We start from the raw sequence: 14,581 nt of genomic DNA on the forward strand, positions 1-14,581 counted from the left end.
GTGATACAATGAGCTCTGCAGCCTACCTCAGCAATTTTGAAGAATTCTGAAACCCGAGTCATTCGTGTTAGGAATCTTTTGTAGATCTCCAGCCCGTCTTTACACTGGCTTCTCTTCATCTGGAAAAATTTTTCTGGGGGACAAAAATCGTGAATTGTAAATCTTTATCCCTATCAAGTTTAAACACATCTGGTGACATTCATAAAGTATTTTTTCTTTATGTCAACAAACTCACACATGATATATCTTACTCCTATGTGCCATAGAGCTCCACTCTTGTTGTAACACTATTAAAAACAAACAAGTGAGCCAAACCATTGCACTGGGTGACATGTTTCATCCTTACCACAAACCTAGGCACTGTAATTTATCTTGAGTAAATCCCACAAACAATGTTCTGCTGCTGTAAATACTCACTAGAGAACTGCGGCTAAAAATAGTCCCCAACAAATGCATAATTTACTCCTGTTTGACTAACGTTGCCTAAAAAGTGCAGTGCTCAGCTGTTTTAGAAAATAAAGCCTTCTTTAAAAATAGATCTATGTATTTGTGACCTGTTTCTTTTGTGTGTGGAAACTGTGGGAATAAATGACCTGGAGCTGACTGATACAGACAGGGTAGGGAAGTTGTAAAGAATTGATGTTTTTTTTTTTAAATAATTTAATTTAATTGAAAAAGAAGGATGTAATAACCTTTTCCTTTAAGGGGATTTAACGTCTGTTCATTGATTATTTGATTAATCCAGTGATAAAGTGGAAGCAGTGGTTCTTTACCTAGCAGGTTAATGATGCCGTCATTGTAGCAGGCATATAACTTGATCAGATCTTTAAAGAGCAGGAGAAAGCAGGCATTTATCACTGCATGGTTCAGTTCCGGTGCATGCACCTGGAGACAGATAAAAACAGAGTGAAACAATGCGGTTAAGAGAATGGAACACCAATAGCATTTAGAAACATATATATTAAACAAAGAATAAAATCACCACTGATACAGCTGTATTGTTTCAGTTACAGAAGATAGGATTAAATTCAACCCTCTGACAATGGCCCTCCATGTGAAAGGGCTAACTGACATGTTTTCACAGATGCTGCTAAAGCTCAAACCCAATTGGCAACTGTGTTTATCCCTCAGCAAATTCAGTAACCTTGTAAAGTGACTTTGTTCCCTATTAGTGTGTGTCACTCACTTCAAAATCCAGCAGTGCGTCGATCTGGCTCTGCAGGGTGGGCATTCCTTTCAACAGCTTCTCTACTGTCATGGTCCTCATCACTCCCTCAGCTCTGAGACAGAGAGAAAAAGAAGATGTGAGAATTAAGCAGCAGCTCTCAGACAGAAAGATTCAGATCCACATACACAGAATACCTGTCTGTGCCTGCCAAACATACAGTCATGGAAAAAAATATTAGACCACCCTTGTTTTCTTCAATTTCTTGTTCATTTTAATGCCTGGTACAACTAAAGGTACATTTGTTTGGACAAATATAATGATAACAGCAAAATAGCTCATAAGTTTAATTTAGGAGCTGATATCTGGCCATTTTCCATGGTTTTCTTGATAATAACCAAAATCATTATCAAGAAAACCATGGAAAATTATCAACTCTTAAATTACACTCTTATGAGGTATTTTTGTTGTTATCATTCTATTTGTCCAAAGAAAAGTACGTTTAGTTGTACCAGGTATTAAAATGAACAAGAAATTGAAAAAACAATGGTCTAATATTTTTCTCCATGACTGTATAGCAACCAGTGTGTCTGATCTGTATTCTATAGTCTGCATTTTTACTTTTCAGTGCCAGCTCTGTAGCCAGAGGGACCTTGTGTCTGCCAGCTAAACAGAGCTGTCCACCCTGTTAGCATGAGTAATAACCCACTCTGTATTCATCTCTGCCCTCAATGGGCTACATGCAGTAAAGCCATGCACTTGGCCCGACACTGGGCAGGAGTCCATCCCACGCACAGTGGGATTTGTGTTATTCTGATAGATGAGGAATCCAAGTAAAAATGGAGCATTTTCAAGTCCTGGGTAGCACTAAAATATCAGGGAATAATAAAACTGAAATAGTCATGCAAGGCGGTGATGTGAGAAATGAGAAACGTTACCCTTTCTTGACTCGGACAAAGTCAAAAGCCATCTGTCTGTAGGCGAAGGCCTTCTCATTAAGATAGCGGCTGTAGCGTCTGATGAACGTGGACATGTCATAGCCTGAGGGACACACACTCATACATTAACACATGCACTGACTCCAGTGTCAACTCAGTGCAGGGTATCAGTAATTCCCCCAAAAAACAATGTCAGGACACGTATAACAAAGTTTCAAAATGTCTGAAATGCAATTGTAAAGAGTCTTTGCACTTTACATCTGTGACAAATGGAAATATACAATAAGTGGAATATTCTCAGTCTTGAACCTTCTGGAGATGCTGATCAAACCAACGGGATCAAGTCACATGACTTCTTCATGACGTCACAACATGAAAACAAAGTGGTCAGATTTCCTCTAAACTACTGGCTTGATACTATTGCCAATTGTTGTTTAGTAAAACCGGAGATAAGCTAAAATAGATTTAGTATAAAAATATAAAACTTTATGTTATCCTCATTTTACCTCATATATGTTATATTTTCAACCTGTGTTCACATTTGCATTAAACATTTAAAATTCTGCATTGCGAATGATTTTATTACGAAAGTAAAAAAAACAAACATAATTTGAGCATTTGAGCAATTTTTTTTTTGTTTTGGGTTAAATATGTAAATCCAGTACATGAAAAAAGTGAGAAAAAAAAATTATCGAGTCATATATAAGAGGTTGTGCTGAAAGGAATGTTATCAACATAGCATGGTAAACATTTTATGGTGGCAGTGGCAGAATGAAAACTATTGAAAAAAGACAAAATAGCCCAAAACTCCATAGGGATTAAAAGAAGAGTTTAATGATTTTGACCTAGGGAAACAGCTAGCAAGGCTTTATTGAAAGGCAAATACATCTAATGCTTTAGCTGTGGTTGAACTAAGTGCTATCATCTCATCCAACTCTTGGCAAGAAAGCAAATGTTTTATTTCCCAAAAAGTCACTTGACTTGTGTGTGGTAAATGTTATCCTGGTGCTGTATTCACAAACATTCTTGATAATAATTATCTCAGAGAGCTCAGAGAGCTCCTAACCAAGCCTAATATTTCTAGCCATTTCTTTCTTAAGATTTAAATTGGGATCTCAGAGCAACACTGAGGAAGGACGGGACAGAAACTTTGACCTTAGTGAGGAGGTGTGATTTGACTCATTCTTTTAAAGGGTGTGACTGGATGACGATAGATGAAAGATGTATGAGTGAGAACATTTGTATTAGTCTTTAGTCTGTTAGGGAGAGCATAAAGTGAACAGTGAAATTTAGACCTAATCATAGGATTCATTCTTTATTAAGACATGATGTAATTATGAATGACAATTCATGTAATGGACGTCTGTGTGTAATATTTTCTATTGTATTTAAGGTGTGGACATCCAGTGTAAAATGACATGATGACAATGTGAAACTGTGAAAGGGCTACAATTGTTTGTTTGTGTTTATGGTTGTGACAGGCCAAAGTCATCACTGCTGCACTGCAGCAATTTTACAGTTGCTAAATATGTAATAATATAATAATATCTTACTATAGTTCACTTTCATTTTTGGCATTAAGGCATAATTGTGTTGGGAGGGAGATGTGAGCGCATCTCTAATGGGATTGACCACAAGCATTATTTTTACACAATCTAATCTGTAGGGGGGTTTTGAGACTCATTTTCATTTAGAATATTTCTCAGACCACTTCGCCACTAGGAGCAACTCTTTGTACTGGGAAGCTTTATGAAAACGGCCCCTTATTATATAGTATTTAAACTGTCTTAAAAATGTACAATTTGGCTATCTAAACACTGCAGATACTCCAGTTACCCAAGAAGGCAAATTGTCCATGACAACAGACTGTGCACCCAGTGTTTATCACCATGGAGATGGGTTTAATTGGGGGGAACAAGGGATTAGGAAAGCTGGAACTGAGAGAAGGTTAGAAGAATGATTAGGTTGGTTGTGACAATGAAGCTTATACTGTCGTTCCACTGTCGGTGCTTAAAAATGTAGTAAATGTCTTAAATGTAAGTTTGAGGGACGGTGGAACATAAAAATAAAGAGTTTGATAAATTGGTAACAGAAAGGTCAGAACAAATGGATGAATCAGGAAAGAAAAAGATAGAAAGTAAAAAAACATGCACCCACCGTGGGAGCCAGTTTTGTCCAGGAAGTTGCTGAGGTTGAACAAGGTGTTTCTAGATGCCAGGAACTGCAGGAATCTCTGCAGGAGAGGACACACATGATGTTTAGTTCTCTGCGAGGCAATAATAGCAATTGGTGAAACGTCTCTCATGTTGGCTGAGGCAAAAAAGAAAGAAAGCTTAATTAGCATTCCTCATGAAAACTCCAGTAACAGATTATTCTAGTATTCTATTCTAGTAATGTATTTAAAAGACATTATGGTGCCTCACTAAAACACTGTGAAACACACTGTGCATTAACTTACATGAATAAAAAAAACAACTAAATTCAACAAATATCAAAGATGTCGCTTTCTGTGACACCCATGTCTATAATGCATTATAACTATACTTAACATGCATTAGAATCTGATTATAGCACTCTATAATAATAGTTACACGCTCACAAATATTCATAATGATTTATAACAATATCTGTAACTCATTATAAAGCATTTCGATGACTTATAAGATCAAGTATTAAAATACTTTATAACTGCTGGTCTCTTACAGACACTGTATTTGCAAGAATCGCCCTGTTTTATAATTCCCACAGATGTAATACAGTCATGGAGAAAATTAGTTAGAAAGTTAGTTAGTTAAAATTAATTAGACCACCCTTGTTTTCTTTCATTTCTTATTCATTTTAATGCTTGGTATAACTAACGGTACATTTGTTTGGACAAATATAATGATAACAACAAAAATAGCTCATAAGAGTTTAATTGAAGAGCTAATATCTAGCCATTTTTCATGGTTTTCTTGTTAATGATTTTGGTTATTATTTATAAACATATATTTATAAAGAGAGTACAGGGTTAGGTCAATCCTAACACTATAGCACATTATAGGTATGTTTATGTTTATGTTGCATTAAAGATATAAGCTTGCCACAAAAATAACAGCGAGTGAGCAGCAATTATGAAGTATTATGATATTTGATTTAAATATGTGACACATTATATAATATTACATAATACATCATAAATTAATTGAGAAATAACCGTAAAATCTCCTCACAATTGTGAATGAACAAATTCTATCCCAGCTTGTTATATTTTCATGGTCATTTTCAAACAGATGGCTCCATCTTTAATATAAGAAAGAAAGGTTTGTTTGATGTTCACAGCTATCTCAAAGGGGCTGTTGAGTCCTTTCAGCACTCGCTCATCACAAACCTGTGAAACTGCCTGTGGCTGAAAGTGAAATTAATATAAGAGGCGTGATGCTATACCAGCGTCTTTCTTTCGTGATTAGAGAGAAACACAGCATTAAAGGAGCAATGCTGAAGCCTTTGTGAGTGGGAGGGCGTGAATATAAATGAGACGCATAGAGGAGACCAGGGAATAAAGCATAATAAAGACAAACAGGCTCTTTCTACAGCACTGCAAGAACAAGATTACTACAGTGACGACAGTGACACACGTGGGCATAAAACACACACACACACACACACACACACACACACACACACACACACACACACACACACACACACACACTGTTGATGCTTATTCAGTGGTTGCATTTATTCAAAACAGAGTATACTAACATGAGGGAAGGTTAAGAAAAATCCTCCCAGGAGAAATTGCGAGCTACACATTAGCTCCCCTCCTCCCGCCTTCTTCTCACTTCCTTTCTCTCTCTTCAGTCAGTACCCACTCTATTATCATCAGGGACACTATAACAGCAAAGCCCTGGCTACAAGCAAACAGGTCTCTGGAGACAGTATGCATATATTGTCTTGTTAGTTAGAGCTGCAAGGTTCATACACACATTTATGACAATGTCCCTTTGAGCTTTTGTGGCCATATCACACAGATAACTGATAACTTCATCACATTACTCACACACAAACTAAGCTTATTTGTGAAATGTGTGTCCATGTGTGTGTGGGAAAGACCACAGTATTGCATTGTGGCCCATTGCACCACAATTTAGCCTTTCCCCTGACTACCTGTTATATCGACGAGAAAGGTTAATTCTGTTATCTTCATGTCACTAAATCTATTCTGTTATCTTCATATCACTAAATCTATTCTGCTTTTCATCCAGTGCAAGCTGGGAAAGCAACCCCCCACTCCATGATTTTAAACAGGGAAAAGAAGGTATGAAAGGTAAATAAATGACTAAATGAGCAGATGGCTTGCTCTTACAGTACATCTCTTTGTCTTCTCAGTCTCCATCAATGACATTATCTCTCTTCCTCTCTGGTATTTAGTGCATTAGAATATATCTTTCTTTCTCTGGCATTGCTGTAACACCATATCTTTCTCTGTCTCTTGTGTCATCTGCAATTCAGTGGCAGCTTGGCTTTTTTGATGGGCTATGAAACAGCATCTGTTTATCTATCTGAGTTATCCCTTGTTGTCCATTCAGAGCTTTCTCTTCTCTTTAGCTGTCAGGTCATAAATCGGGTCAGGGGGTCAGGGGGTCAGGACCAGGACGCAGAGGGCCAGTCCCTTTGCTGTTTCCATGACTGCTGTTGAGACCAAAACCTACAACTATGACGCAAAAGTAAAAATGGGAAGGGTTTGGGCAGATAAAACATTGGGATGAAGGAATGCCAGATGCATATAAAACAAATGTTAATTTCCTTTTTTAAGTACTTGCAGCTTTAAATCTGCATTAATTGATATTTGGCCACTTGAGAACAGTGTGACAAGCTGTTAACACAGCACTGACACATGGACCGTATACAATATTCTTATTATGTGCTATCATAAGGCTGCCCATTAACACATCCAGCTGACATGGTATAAATTAGCATTCCTTCATTTGTTCTTCTGTCCACCTGGTAAATGTATGTCCAATATTCATTCACTTTGTAGATGCTAAATGCTCAGTTGCTAACCGTTGTCTTCTGTTTGGTGCTAGGCAGGTAGCTTTTACTCTTTTGACTTTTAGTCATCAATCACTGATCCGAATGCTGAGAATGAACCAATACAGTAAAGCTGTGGTCCATAAAACCAAAACAATAAGCTACAAGATGCAATGCACCTGACCCAGCCTTGGGTGTACAGATGGCCACATGTACATTTGCTATACACATAACATGAGTGCTGAGCTTTGACTCTCATATAAAAATATTGACCTACTATTGAAACCCTTTAATAGATAATTTTATCTAGATTAACCCAAAATTCAGCCTGACACATTCTGTGCGTTTTGAAACGTTGGGAACTCCCCCTCAACTATAATATTATTCTGTGGGTTTGAACAACGTTTGAATATGTCAGAATATGAATCAATGGGTTGGCAGAAATACTTACATTGTATCAACTGTTGCACAGTTTTACTGTGATACTAGAATGTTGATATACAGTCATGGAAAAAATGATTAGACCACCCTCGTTTTCTTCTATTTCTTGTTCATTTTAATGCCTGGTACAACTATAGGTACATTTGTTTGGACAAATATAATGATAACAAAAAAAAAAGCTTTTAAGAGTTTAATTTAAAAGTTGATATCTAGCCATTTTCCATGGTTTTATCTTGATAATGATTTTGGTTATTATCAAGAAAACCATGGCTAGATAGTCTAATATTTTTCTCCATGACTGTATTTCCACATTGTTACACTCCTAACATGGCTGAATAAATAGAGTTTTGGACTACAGCTTGCACTTACATGCATGAAAAGCAATCTGTTCTTCTGCTATGGTGTATTTTTGAGCAGGTAATTATGTGAAAAAAAGTCAACTGAGCAGCAACACCCTTCACTGTCCTACATTACATCTGGCAGCTTCACAGTACAACCAGCCTTCTAGTCTACTTCTGGTAAACCACATTACAGTGGAGCAGCTGGGATAAAGTCCCTTTCTCAAGTCAAGATACTTACTCAATTCCCCGTAATGCATTTCATCCATTCATTTGTTTATTGGGTCTGTAAACAGTATGTTAGAACCTCACCTCGTTGCCATGCACCATGAGGTGGTGTGTGGTGATCAGGGCTTTGAAAACCACCACCCAGCTGGCGTTGCCGGCCCTCTCCATCAGTGTGTCAGCCATCTGGGGGACGTTCACATTGGTCTCCTGGGTGGCCTGGATCAAGTCTGAGGAGCAATGAGAGGAGGATGAACAGGGGGTCAGATGGTGGATATTATCAGGGGACAGCACAGGTACAGTGTGTCCTGAAAGGATTCTATACAAGAAATGATAACAGATGGGTGGGAAATGACAAACAGGAGTGTGCTAGACTTAATGTGGTGGTACTGGGACTGGGCTTTGCTGCATTTCACAGCAATCTCTTGAATCCTAATTTGTACTTTAATGCACCATATGATTTCCCGGAGCAGCGTTTCCTTAAATTAAGCAAAACATTTTTTGAATGACATATTTCCACGTGAGTTTAGTGTTAAGTAACAACTTTTTAAGCTTTTAAATGTAGTAGGAAGGTGTTTAATCTTATTCAAATATATTGTTACATCGAACTTTATCTTACAACAAGCCCCATTATCAGCTTTGAATATACTTTTATTTGGCAATGCGAAATGTCTAACTGTGTTAATTCCTCTTATTTTGACATCAGATGTCTTCTTAGTAAGTAGTAGACTTACTGTAAGCATGAGGAGCTATTTTTTCCCCAATAGAACAGCCTGGGGAGGCTGCCATTCTCCATCTTAATGAATTGTGTTTAGATAAGTGCTTCACATTATGTCACCATTGCCTGGTGTGAGTCACACTGATTGCTGCTTTGTTCCTTTCTGCATTTCTATCTTTCTTTCAATAATACTACCATGGGCAGAAGGGGAGTGGAATCTTCCACAGCAGAGAGTGTAGGGGTCACAGGTATCCCACAAATTTCATTTGGATTTATGTACTGAATGCATTGAGAATTGTGGCAGCAATTTCTTGATTCCATGCTTCAAGATGGGTGCCTTTCTTTGTTCACCCCAAAAAAGGACAAACGACCCCAACCATGACCATGGCCACAGCCATCTGCATATACCTAAAGACACCTCATTGGCTGGTTCTTCCAGGAAGTACGACTCCCAGGTAGAGACACAAAAGTCTCCTGCAGCCATCCCTTCATGCTCTTCTTCTCAACTCCCTCAGAGGGACAGCACGGCTGCTGTCCTGGTCTGCCCTTCCGGGAGGCAGATCAGACAATTTCCCTCTCTCTCCAGCTCTAAGGGAAGGCCTGTAAGGCCCCAAACCAAGCTCTGGGCCTACCACCACACTCTCAGTTTCCTGCCTGTTATATATACTGGATATAATCTCAGAGACCTTCACCAAGCTTTTGGAGCCAACAACAGCGAATGACTCTGAGCACACCAAAACCCAACCAGGACCTGATTCTTCTTCAAAAGGATTTCTGCTTCCCCCTTTCAACTCTGGACTCTGTGGTACAGTACTCTGGGCATTTAGTACAAGCAAGAACAAGTTTGGTAAACTTTAATCAATAGTGTTGATCTGTTGTGTGTTTGTTAAGTGTGTTTGTTGTGATATTTTGTGTAGCCAGATCATTTGAAGTTATATGATTAATCTTGGTCTACAGACTTTAAGTTGTACATGTAAATGAACTATAACTCACTTGATTTGCTCACACACTAATCCACATGAAACATACTTTAATTTGGCTTCCTACAACACATAGACTTTCAAGGCCGCATGCTCTATTGTTCTCCAAGAACAAAAGGGCTTCGGCCATTTTGATTGACTTAAATGACCGCCCTTGGTCGGCCATTTTGTTACACATAATCTTTCACCCACATTTCCACTGTAAATAGTCTTTTAGTTTAGTTATTGTGTGTTTTGTTTGCTTTGCTTTGTTTTAGAATAAATATCTTTTTGGATTAATACGCTTCTCCTTTTAATGTTGCACATGAATGAGTGATTTGCTAACCTCTGCTATGAAAAGAACTCCAAAATTCCTTCAACCGTTACTAAATATTAGTAAGGTAATTTGATTATAATTATATTCATAATAAATAATCAATGTTCCAAATTGATAATTTGTTCATTTTATGAGACTGATTTACTATGATTTGCTATCTTCAGTAAAGAGGTGGTGCCCCGACAGTAATTCAATTTATTTAAAGTATGAATATTAATTTAGTCAATTTCTGATAGCAAAATTGATCTAAATAAGCAGACACCCATTACATCCAGGGTCCCCCCTGCTGGAGGCAATTTGTATCTGTAACCAGATACCCCTACAAGAGATAGAAAGGAAACAAAGGGGAAAAAGGAACTGCAACATGAATGAGACTTTAAGCCCTACGGATCAGAATCAGACAGATAGTACTAAAGGGACACACTGGGGTTGTGACAGACTGGCATATTGGTTGATATAGTGGTTCAGAGATAAGACCTTATGTAATACAGAAAAATCTGTAGATTATTGACTCCATAATGATGGATGAAAAATGATCATCCTTCCTTGGGAAAATAAGGTGATATGCTTATAAAACAATCCACGCTGCTAAAGTCCCCTGTTAAATTAGACTCAGTAGTGCAGTTTAGATGAGGTTAGTAAGCACTGAGATCCAGTGCTTACCAGAAGTTCAGTGAAGGGGGCATGTTGTTTTTAGCGGTGAAGACGGTCTGCCGGCTACTTATCACAGTAAGCTGCAGGAAACAGCACACCTGTAGTTGGCTCTCTAACAGTAGTTTTTTACTCACATACGGAATAAAGTCGCAGAAAGAAATGGCTAATGTCTCATCAATATAATAATGTATCATTACAATATAACTATATAGTTTAATAATCTCCCAAAAGTTACTTAAGCACTCTGCTATGCTGTGTTATTCACTTTATGAGGAAAATGGACTATGAGAATTGTCAGTGGCTGCACTACAGTATGAGCTTTTTAAGTCACAGCATTTTAGTTGAAGCTGCACTAATTAACTTTTTACCATGTGTGATGTAACGCGACCCTACAGAGAACTTTCACTCTGCAGTTTCCCTCAGCTCTATGAAGCATTTAAGCATCTGTTAGCTCATTGTTTTGGTTTAACGACCGACCAACTTTACTGATTCGGTTCACTGCTTTCATCAGCGTCATGTCCAACAAGAACAAGCAGGTGTTTGCAGTGAAAAAAACTCAGATTAACCCACCAAACAACAGGCGGGGATTGTTACCAACTAGCTTGTGAACGCAAGGAGAATTTAGCAGCTAGAGCCAAATGTTTCCCTCAGGAATCGTCAGACACCAAAATAACATACATATTGCTATCAATATCAAGTGGGTATCATCGTCAAACAACCCTTTTCTGATGGAAATTGGAGCTGTTGTGTCGCTCCCTTCCAAACCCCCAGACTCCATTCACAGATAAGAGTGATTTTACCTTGGAGAACAAAGAAGGAGGGAGGAGCCTCCTCGTCAGTTCCATCTGTTTGCAAAAAACACCTAAACCTTAACTTTTAAGAGGACAAAAGTGGATACAGGACTATACAGACTTGAGACATCAGCAGTTACAATGGGAAAAACTGTGCAACTCAGTATATTTAACGCTAACTTACATAATGTGTTGCATTTTGTCACTTCATCATATATCCAAAGTTTAGGCTTACTACATTTCTGTAAGTTAAGTTTAAACATTTAACACTATGTAACTTGTCTTGTAGTATATGTGAATGTGCATAATAGCTTGCTAACAGCCAACTTGTCCTTTCTGGTAGACTTTCTGACCATAGAGTTCTAAAATAATTATATAATATGCTTTCCCCCTGGTTGGTGTGATTTTCAGGGTATGACATGTGGTGCTCTGTCTCTATATCATTAAAATAGCTAATTCCCACTACTAAAACCACATTTAAACAGGAATAATGCTAGCTAACTACCACTACATTGTTGATGCTAAGGTGTTAGCATGGAACAGAACAATCACTCTATACAACACAGTCAGTGAAACATATACTCATACAGACATAGCCATTTAACTGGTAAGTTGAACAAGAGGACAATCTACCAAAAGCTAAGAAAACCTTGCTAATACATAATAAAAAAGACCAATATGTAGTTGTGTTTCCTTCCTTATGTTTATCAGCATCGTTAGATAACAGTAAAACTCCCAGATGTGTGAGCTGTCATCCATGGCAAACCTCAGGCCATATCTTCAGAGACAGCATTGGGATTGGGATCAGTAGGTGTGTGTGCAGAGTGATAGACAGAGAGGGACAGAAAATATGACCGGCGTCACTTTGAAAGCCTTGATTCAGCCGAGCAGCACAGTAACTTCTATTGAGTTCTGAGATTCATTAATAGTGTCAGATCCATCCTGCACTTTTACTGCCAGCAGACTGAGAGGTGTGTGTCTATTGAATTTCCTCCCCAGCTTAATATAGACTAAAGGCAGCACAACTTACACTTAACACACATCTGTCACTGATTAGGCTCATATGGAGTAATGCGGAGTGGGGAATTTGAGAACTAAAATAAGACATGGAACAAATGTAATGTTTCTAACAACTCTCATAAAATATTTTCTTTTTTTCTTTCTTTTTTCAGTATTGATACATCGGATTATGAAATAATATAAAACATGATAAAGCTCTGTAATTGGCATGTCAAATCTTAGTGTGATTATGTGAAAAAAAACACAATTTGCACTGTTACACAAGTCTGTATTGTGTCTGGACTATTTCTGTGACTTCCTGGAGTAAACAAGCAAAGACTTAGATCCTCACATAAAATACCCTGGTGCTGCAAATGCTTACTGGAGCACCAGATATGTATTACTTCACAGCTGAATATAGTTCCCAAGAAATACATAATTTTCTGTTAGATTGATTATCTTTAGTAGAAACAAATGGGTAGGGAAATCAGAAAATATGAGAAGTTTTCAAACAGGTTATAATTTGTTCAAATAAACCACACATCAAATCTGAAACTTTCATATGTCAATGTCATAATTCTGATGGTGTGAAAGTGTGGTTTAAATGTGAAAAACCATTAACAAATGTTCAGTAGCCTATATTCTTTTTTTCTTCTTTTTTTTTAGTTTTTTCGCTTTGTCCTTTCGTCCTCCATCATTTAAATGTCTTTATCATTCAGAATCTGAAGCCTCTTGATCACAATAGCAAACCAGGCTGCAACGTTGACTTGAGTATTCAAAGCAAAATAGCCCAAAAAACACTTACAATGACAAATATATGGTACTGACTGTTAGGGATATGACTTAAAGGTATACTATGCAGGACTTGTAGAAACAAATATATAGTTTTGTAGTTTTGTATAGACAAAATAATCCCTCTCAATCATCACTTATGACCCACTAGTGTGGAGTTATCTGTCTGCTATCTCCTTGAATTTTCTCTTTGGTTTTCATTTTGCTGTGTTCTGAATGTTTCTGGGCGCCACCCTTTGGGAACAAAGCTACAAAAATACAACAAACAAAACGCTTCCCAAAAAGACAATGAAACTGGAGTTAGCTTTTACTTTCATTTTCCGGTGAGGAAGGGCCAGGTTTCAATGTTGTATTTACCAACAGTAAGCAACAATTTGCATTTACTGAAATCTAGTTGACTAATTGGCATAAAAGCTTATGTGATCCACCATTGTAGAAGTTTTTGCAGTGGTAATTTAGTTGCCTTAAAGTGATCAAAATGATGATTACCTCCACCAAGGTTGTTTCAGCTTGGTTTGTTTGTCTGTTTGTTTGTTTGTTTGTTTATCTGCAAGATTAAGAAAAAAACATTACATTTGGTGGAAGGGTCTTTGCAAGGACCAAGGAGGAACTCATTAAAATTTGAAGTAGATCCCAATCACAAGCGGATGCACAAATTATTTTTCACTTTGGGTAACATTGCAAGACAGGGCATGGCCTTGCCGGAGGTCTGTGCTCTCTGAGTGCCCTTCTACTTTTGTTTATGTTCTTGAGTTTGCATTCCAATCATTATCATCTGTAGCACTGATTAGATTTTTCTCATTTGTATGTGCCCAAAACAATCTACTGAGACTGAATTACTTTACATTCAGATCAACCTTAGGATTCAGTGAGCATCCGTGACATGAAAGGGGACTCTCTTTAGTGTGGGGATATCAAATACTGACCAGCGATTCTCATTCCACACTGGTATTCAATATTGAAAAACAACAACCTTAAACTTGCCCGTGTCTCTCTGCTTTGCATTGACATTCAAAGGAGAATTCCAAGGCATTTTTTTGACAAAACGAGTGATTTCTGGTTTATATCGCATATTTCTATTCCCATGAATAAATCATGTCCAATAGCCCACAGTAGATGTAGAAGGAAAAGAACTGTATGAATAATCATGCAAAAATTCATTCAAGGTCACTTTGCTTTGTCAGTCATGCTACAAGTCTGCTAGCGATTTT

The 14,581-nt window shown here is 37.6% G+C and overlaps 1 protein-coding gene across 1 annotated transcript in view; it reads right to left on the reverse strand.

The window, feature by feature from the left end:
• snap91a (synaptosome associated protein 91a) overlaps positions 1–14,581 on the reverse strand; it is a 61,523-nt gene that overhangs the window by 25,113 nt on the left and 21,829 nt on the right. The window contains exons 2-7 of the mRNA XM_059338778.1: positions 8,208–8,350; positions 4,261–4,336; positions 2,104–2,206; positions 1,187–1,280; positions 774–885; positions 27–133 (exon numbers count right to left, since the gene is read on the reverse strand). Of these exons, the coding sequence (XP_059194761.1) occupies positions 27–133; positions 774–885; positions 1,187–1,280; positions 2,104–2,206; positions 4,261–4,336; positions 8,208–8,350 (635 nt within the window). The remainder of the gene's footprint in view (positions 1–26; positions 134–773; positions 886–1,186; positions 1,281–2,103; positions 2,207–4,260; positions 4,337–8,207; positions 8,351–14,581) is intronic.

The sequence above is a fragment of the Centropristis striata genome, chromosome 8 (assembly GCF_030273125.1).
Source record: "Centropristis striata isolate RG_2023a ecotype Rhode Island chromosome 8, C.striata_1.0, whole genome shotgun sequence".
NCBI lineage: Eukaryota > Metazoa > Chordata > Actinopteri > Perciformes > Serranidae > Centropristis > Centropristis striata.